Below are 8,372 nucleotides of genomic sequence, written 5' to 3' on the forward strand. Positions count from 1 at the left end.
CAATTTTGGTATTTCCAGCCCAAATCTTTTCTCTCAGAGCCTACTCCAGGCTGACCCCTGTAAGTCTCAAGGACAGCTAAGACTCAACATCTGAAAAGCTTACTTCTTTGCATCTCAGCCCCGACCCTGTCCCAAACCTGGTGCTTTTCAGAGATGCTGCTTCACTGAATGGTCTCCCCATCCCTCTAGCCGTGTGAGCCGGAAACCACACTCGCTCTTGATACCTTTGTCTCCCCTCCCCCATCTCAGGACTTGTGATAGATTCGTGGGGTTCTCCACGTCCACCACCCTGATGATCCCCCTACCTCATCTCTGGCCCAAACAACTGCACTGCCCTCCAAATTGGTCTTCCTCCCTGGTCCCTTTCCAGTCCATTCTCCACACATCAACCAGAGTGGGATTTTTCCAAATGCTGATCTGCTGGTGTTGCCCTGCCCCGTCTTCAGACTTTTCAGTGGAATGCCATGGATCTGGTAACAGACCAGTATTCTAACATGGTTCCAAGTCTCTTTAACGCATCCTGTCTCATGAGTCTTTGCCCTTTGATCTCTGCACTTAGGCCAAGCTGATGCTCCACCAGGTCCTTAAATGAGCCACCTTCAGCCACAGGCAAGGCTTTGACATATTGCTGGTGGCCTGAAAAACCACCTCCATTCTAAAGTTTACCACCATAATGTCTATGTTGCCTTTATTCCCCAGCTCAAGTACCACTCCCTCGCCTAAGCTTTTCTTAATTTCCCATACTGGATCAGGTGTGTACATTTTATTCAAAATGCTTTAAATAAGCGCCTATACACTTATCTGTGTGTTTCTTTGATTAATATCAGTTCTCTTTACCAGAAGGTAAGCTCATGAGAACAAGGACCATGTCTCCATATTTACCGTTATGCCCGCCTATGCCCTGCATACAGCCTAGAACGTGGTAAGAGTTGAATATGTATTTGAGTAAGTACACCGTGATAAGGCACAATACGATTATTACGTGATTAAACTATCTTGTGTTCTAGTTATTGGTGAAACAACGATGTCTGTCTCTAGAGTAGGGATTCTCAAACATTAGTGATGATCAGAATCACCTGGAAACCTTACGGAGCATACTGGCTCCCACCCCCAGCATTTCTGATTCAGTAGGAGTGACTGTGTGAAAACTCTGCATTTCTAACCAGTTTCCTGGTGAGACTGTTGCTGCTGGTCGGGGGACCAGACTTGGAGAACCACTGTACTGGCCCGCATACATTTTAGAATACAGTTCTTACATTTTTGAGAAATCATGCCTTCTTCATCTATTGCACTAGGCACAGCACAGATGCTACAGGAAATGGACAGGTTTGCTCATCCTTAGTCATTTCTAGCCCTTCGGAGAAGCTCCTAGATTTCAACAGCTGTGCCTGGCATTGCTCAGGGATTCAGTTTCCAGCAGGGATTTACTCACTAGCAGGACTCTCATGATTCTCAACAGGGATAAGTGCCTGCAACTGAAACGAAAATGGGGAGGGCGGGCACGGAGGCTTAGGTTTCAAACATCTTTCACTGAGGAATTAGTTATAAAGAGACACACAACAATAAAGCATGAACTGAGCCCAGACACCGTCATTCACAGCAAGCGTACCCTCTGAAACTGGCCCCACGCCAGCTTGGAGCCAGGTGCCTCTCTTGGATCTGAGTCAAGTGCCCTGCGGCCACCTACGGAGCACTCAGGTAGGATCCTGAAAGCCCCTCACCTCCATCTGCCCTGCTTGATTACTATTTCAGGTCCCACCGAAGGACTCCCAGCTGGCTGGCTGGGGTCCAGCCGCTCAGGCTTGCCCGTCCCATCATCTGTGCCACCATGGGGAGGCCGGGCAGGACGGTCGGGAGAGGAATGACAATTGGGCCACCTTCTTTGCTTGGAGCTCACCTCAGAGAAGTATTGTTTACACATGATTAGAGTGTTTATGGCTTATTATCCTGGGCCTAGTGGCTGCAGAAAGAAACAGGAGGGCCAGACCTTCAAAGCTAAGATACAGGTTTTCATAAGAAACAAAACAAAAGACTAGGACGTTCTGGGGGGTAGGCAGGGTGGAGGGGCGGAAGATCAAGTGTACGTAGAGAAGGGCATTTATAGCAGGTCGTGCAAGCGGATGAGCTCACTGGCAGCACACACCGATGCTCGAGTGCAATGCAGAGGGCGGGCACGGTTTGCCCAAGGGCACGTGTCTGAGTACATGCACGGCTAGCTGAATTGAAGGCAGAGGATTTGTGCTGGTTTTAGTAAACATTTGAAAGTACCTAGTGTGATGGTCATGTGAATGCCTCACAAACACTCAACTTCAGGCAGGGTAATGGGCCGAATTCCGTGGCTGCGTTTGTGACCTGGCCATGCTTCGGGTGGACTGCTCCTAGCCTGTGAGTAAGTGAGAGCTGCCGCTATGCTAAGGCAGACCCCCGGCCACACACACACACCGCTAGGAAACGCAGCACTCCTCTGCTGGCTCGCTCCGGCTTGAGGGCCCTTCCGTGGGCTTCTAGAACCTTCTTAACGTTGCACAGAAATCTCAGATGCTCCCACCCAGCCACTGTTCCCTCTTGCCTTCACTTGGGGTCAGAGTCACGTCACGGACTGATGGGTTTGCCAGACGTCCTGGCTCCTCCCATTTCTTCTCACAAACATTTACCCCCAAGGTTCTCTCACAGTTTCTTCTTCTTTGCAGAGTGTCCTCATAACATGGGAGGGCACAGAGTATTTATTCTTCACCCGGGTGAGGAAACAGGAGCTCCTACTAAAAGGGGCAGATTGAGGTTCTAAGAAATAGAGATGTTTCTTTTGTCCCTTGGTCCAGGCCCTCATTCTCCACATCATCTTCCCGGATTCTCTCTGTTTTTTGCCCTCTGTTAAGTTCCCCTCTCCCAACACACACACACACACACACACACACACTCATTCTTCTGCAGAGGGTCTTCAACAAAGGTCATCATCCCTGGAGAATAATTGGGCATTCAAGATCCCCTCTCTTCATGACCCCTTTTTAGACTTCTTCTCTCCCACCTCAAATGATAATCCAGCATCTCTAAAAACCACCCACCATGGCAAAGGTCATCCTCAAGTTTCCAGCCTGAAAACCTACTCTATTTGTGGAGTCATAAAATACAAAGAGTGAAATAACCTAACAGCCCTGTGATGTATATACTATGATTCCCAATTGCTTTTTATCTGGTAGGCAATTGTGTGCAATTGTTATGAATCAGGAAACATAAGTCAGATGCTGTGTTGCCTTAGGAATCCTACTCAGCCTCTCTGAGCTTCCATTCTGTCATTTGAGATGGTGACATTACAGAGCTATTGTGAAGATTATAGAAGATAATATTATATGTGTGAAGAGTTAGTATAGGACCCTACACCCTTTAATGCTTATTGGGTGCTTACTATTATTAATACAAAAATAGTTACTGTAAAGAAGTAGGAACATGGTGGCGCGCCTGGGTGGCTCAGTCATTAAGCGTCTGCCTTCAGCTCAGGTCATGGTCCCAGGGTCCTGGGATCGAGCCCCACATCGGGCTCCCTGCTCGGCGGGGAGCCTACTTCTCCCTCTCCCACTCCCCCTGCTTGTGTTCCCTCTCTTGCTGTCTCTCTCTCTCTGTCAAATAAATAAAATCTTTAAAAAAAAAAAAAAAAAAAGAAGTAGGAACATGGTGATTCCAACCCTTAGCACATGGTATGTTACATAGACAGTGCTTAATATTTCCTAAATGAATATCCTGTAAGATATGGTTTCTCAATCTCAGCACCATTGACATTTTGGGCAGGATAACTGTGTTGTGGGGGTTCTGTTCTGTGCAGTGTAAGATGTTGAGCAACATCCTTGGCTTCTACACACTAAATGCTAGTAGCAACCCCTATCCCAGTTATGACAACCAAAATGTCTCCATACATTGCCAAATGTCCCTTGGGTATAGGGAATGTCCCCAGTGGAGAACCACCAGTTAAGATAGAATTAACATAGCCCCTAACCCTCAGAGGCTTAAAATCCAGCAAGGAGGCTATCCCACATTATTTTAGTTTTTGGTTTAATTTCCTATGTCCTGTGACAGAACAAAATACTGAATGTTAGAAGAGCACAGAGAAAGGTCATTGACCCATTATGGAGAATTTGGGGGGAGTTTGCTTCCCATGAGCTCAGGCTCATGCCAATTATGGTCTATCGGATTGACCTTTACAAATGGACCCATTAGGTCAGTCTGAACTCATGATGAGATCTGGCTTCGTTTCTAGCTCTGTGGTTGGGAGTATGTGTTCCAGCTTTTATATTTTAGAAATTGACAATGTGAAAATTAATAAAAGGAAACTACCTTTAGAATGGAGCTGGGAGGCCTGCAGGGGGAGCTCTCCCACTTAGCACTCAATTGCAGACCCACCAGGAAGAGAAGAGATGGACCTTGCGGGTGGATACTGCTTTACCATCCCAGCGGGTCGAAGAAAGACTTTCCTTCTCCCCCAGCAACAACCCAGCCAATGAGAGAGTGTTACAGTTCAGCCAATGAAAAGCCACCATACTTCAAACTCCCAGTTTACTCCAATGGCCTGTTTGTTTACAACAGCCTTCCCAACACCCCCGTTCCTCTATAAGCGAGCCGTCCTCTGTTCTGTGCCGTGGGTTTGCCTCTGGATTTGCCTAGTAGCTTAGCTTTTGCCTCTTGCCCTTCTCTGCGATTCCCAAATAAACTCATTTTTTTTTTTTTTTTTTTTTTTTTTTTTGCCTTCAGGAGCATGTTTATTGTGTTTGAGATGATACATCAGGTGCTCTCTGAGCCACAAAGGGTAAAAGGAAATCCTCTCATTACAAACTGACAAAGGTAAAAGGTAAAACATTTTTCACAACAGCGAACCACATACTCAGAAATAGATCTGGGTTTAATACAAATGACATAATTCCTAGTCATCTATGGCCACTTTTATAACTTCATACAGATAAGGAATTAGGCTAAAATGCACTATAATATTTGGTGGACTTCAGGACCAGTATCCTTAGTACATCACAAAATACATTTTGATATCCCAAAGAAGCAAGACTTACAAGTAGGCATTTTAAACATAACTAATCTACAGCGACAAAGTTCTACTCTTGAGAGCATTTACCTTTTTGGGGAGTCTCCTAGTCTCCAAAGGATAAAACCAGAGAGTACAATCAGTGTAACATATACACAGAAGTCCGTATTGTAAAGTCTATAAAGATTTGCAGCACAGTGGGAAGGGGCCTTCTGCTCCTTCACGTCGCATGCAAATTCTGTGAATTATGTGGCGTATCTTTTGGTCCACTGTCTGGCTATCCTGTCATGTTCTGCTCTGTTGGTCAAATACTGAGTGGCTATGCTTCCAACCAGGGGATCTGCAGGGTTGCAATCTGTCAAAAGAGAACAGATCGACAGCAAAACCTTTGAAATAGTCAAAGCAGGACTCCAGTTGTCTTTAAGGATGCCCAGACAGATGACTCCCTGACTGTTGATGTTGCAGTGATAGATTCTGGTGCGGAAAGTAACCTTTGGTGGCTTAAATGGATAATCAGATGAGAAAGTGATATCCAGAAAAAACACACCACCTTCATATACAGAACCTGGTGGACCAAGTATAGTCGTTCTCCATTCATAAATGTTATCTCCTTTAGGCCCAGCACTGCAGTTAGGAGGAGGATCAAGAGTTATTTCAGCTAGCTCCTTCTGAATTCTCTTAGCACTAGTGGATAACTTAGCAGTGGTTTTGCTGGAGAGTTTGGTGTTTTTCTTCTGCTGGGTGGCAGAAGGTTTTCTTTCTTCCTGTTCTTCAGGCTCTGGAGCAGCTGGGTCTCGCTGGTCCGCATCTGAACTACCACTGCTGGTGCTGGGGCTCTCATCATTGGACCTTTGCCAATCAGTGGGCATCTTGGTGAAGTTATGTCTTGGAAAACTCGGCCGCCCGCCCGGCCCGCTCGCACGCGGCTACGGTGTGGGGGAGGGAGAGAGAAAAACCCTTCCTTAAGGAAATGGAGGCAGCTGGGGGGAGGCCCAAATAAACTTATTTTTTTGCTGGTAAAATAACTGAGGGTTTTATTTCTAAGTTTAGCAACAACAACAACACTTTTTTGTCTCACACCTAAACCAAAGATTAATATTTCTGCTTTCTGAGGGTCCAGGCACTCTCCATAATCTGAGGAAATCATGCTCTTTTCAGCTTCTTTTCACTTGGGGAGACTGGGTAGTCAGAAAGGGGTCTGAAACACCAGCACTTCTGTTAGGCGCTCTTCACTACTGATGAGGGAAGCAAGGGATGGACAACCTATTATTTCTGCAGAGCATCGGTGAGTTATTTGCTAGGCTAAGACAGGTTTAGATCTGGACAGAGGTGGAGGCTAGATAGTTCTGCATAAAAAGCAAGGAAAAAAGGAGAAGAAAGGAGAGTCTTTGGGTTTATGGAGACCTCCAGCAACATGGTGACTTGTAAGAAAGGGATATCTGATACCCCCTTAAATCAGTTTAGTCTCCGCTGTAAACCCATTTGCTGGTGGTGATGGTAATACAGTATTGGGGATGCACTTAATGCCATCAAATTGCACACTTTCAGATGCTTAAAATGGTAAACTTGATGTTATGTGTACTAGTGATGGTTCATTTTATGGGTCAGCTTGACCGGGCTAAGGGACGCCCAGATAGCTCCTCAAATAGTCTTTCCGGGTGTGTGTCTATGAAGGTGTTTCTGGAACAGATCAGCATTTGAATGGGCAGTCTGAATAAACAAGATCACCCTCACCAATGCCTGTGGGCATCATGCAGTCCTTTGAGGGCCTGAGTAGAAGAATCAAAAGTGGGAGGAAGGATGAATTCACTCTCCCTGCTTGAGCTGGGACATCCACCTTCTGCACTTGGACATCAGTGCTTCAGGTTCTCGGGCCTTTTGGATTCAGACCAGAACTACACCACGGGGTTCCCCTGGTTCTCGGGTCTTCGGGCTTGGACTGCAACCACAGCACTGGCCTCCAGCTTGCAGATGGCACACTGTGGACTTCTCAGCCTCCATAATCAGGTGAACGAACCCCTGCTAAAAGCTATGTTTCTATATGTCCGCAAAGTTCCTATTGGCTCTGTTTCTCTGGACTAAGACAGTATTTCACTACAACGAAAAATAACAAGTATCTGAGTCCCCACACTTCGGTAACAGCTGCTGTGGACACAAATGGCTCTCTTGAGTGGTTTGGGACAAATCAGACATGGTGCTCTTTGGTCGATGCAGGACAGAGAGGAGAGTGGAAGAGGTGAGAGTTGGTGACATTGAGAATTTGGTGGGAGCCAGGGGACACGTGAGAAAGCACATGTCTGGGGAGCCCCTCAAAATCTGGCAAGGCTGCTAGATGTCCAATAGTACAAGGGACCTAGGGGCCACACCCATTACGTTCCCATTTTAAGGGACAGGGTGAATTCGGTTGTCATCCGGCTTCCATAAAGATGGAGCTTAAAAGGTTCAGAAAGACTATAATCTATGTCCTAGCTTAGGGCTTATCAATTGGTATTTATATTACTGATCTCATGGGGCCGTTTTAAGGGTCGAAGGAGTTAAATAGCTATACAAATTTAATACATACCAATGTTTCATGTCTGATGCTACTTTTCCACACACTGTTCCCTCCCTTTGCATCTGTTAAATGGTTTCCTGGTCTTCAAATTACATCCATTTGATAGTTACTGTCTTTGGTTTTTGTTCTTTAAGTTTTTAGCCTTCTAACTGTCCTCCTCCCTCTGGCATGCCCTGATTTTTCCTCCCTCAACTCCTTTCCCCCCTCATTTAAGGATACACATGCCATGCTGGGTCCAGCCTATGACTTTCCTGGGTGAGCGTTCTGACATGCAGGGATAGCCCATGTGAGTTAGGAAGGTCCTTTTTGGTGTAACTCTGAAAGTTAGGGATGAATTCCAAACACTCTCATTCTGAGCTGAGGTCTGGTCTGGTCAAGCCTTCAGGGATGGCCACACAGACATCTGCTGGTGGACTCCAGGAATACAAGGGTTTCTCTTCCCACACAAAGACTCCCTAGAAACCTCCACTACTGATTGGGGGTGGGTTGTACCCCCCCAGCGCAATGCATCATGCTCCCCAGGAAAGGATGGTGAGATGGGCCTCACGTGTGTTTCCACCACTGCCACTTACCCAAATTTTGTCAGCTGGTAATTTACCAACTTTGTTGTGCATTGGACAGTCTTACTTTCATTTCCCAGTTTAGGAAACTGTTTTGCACAGTACTTTGATGCTTATTTTTTTTCAGCGTGCATGGTGCTGGGCAGTCAACGGGTGGGAGTAACTTTCACCCTCGCTGTTGTCATGACTATTCATTTCTCAACCAAACTGGAGTCTCTCTCTGCTACAGTGGAAC

The 8,372-nt window shown here is 46.2% G+C and overlaps 1 protein-coding gene across 1 annotated transcript; it reads right to left on the bottom strand.

Annotated features, from left to right (window-relative positions):
- Positions 1-5,268: 5,268 nt before the first annotated feature.
- LOC116623046 (ubiquitin-conjugating enzyme E2 E3-like) lies at positions 5,269-5,892 on the bottom strand. Its single transcript, XM_032389900.1, has one exon. It carries the CDS (start codon positions 5,890-5,892, stop codon positions 5,269-5,271), a length of 624 nt encoding a protein of 207 aa, XP_032245791.1.
- Positions 5,893-8,372: the final 2,480 nt, after the last annotated feature.

The sequence above is a fragment of the Phoca vitulina genome, unplaced genomic scaffold (genome assembly GCF_004348235.1).
Source record: "Phoca vitulina isolate PV1807 unplaced genomic scaffold, GSC_HSeal_1.0 scaffold56, whole genome shotgun sequence".
In the NCBI taxonomy this organism is placed as follows: domain Eukaryota; kingdom Metazoa; phylum Chordata; class Mammalia; order Carnivora; family Phocidae; genus Phoca; species Phoca vitulina.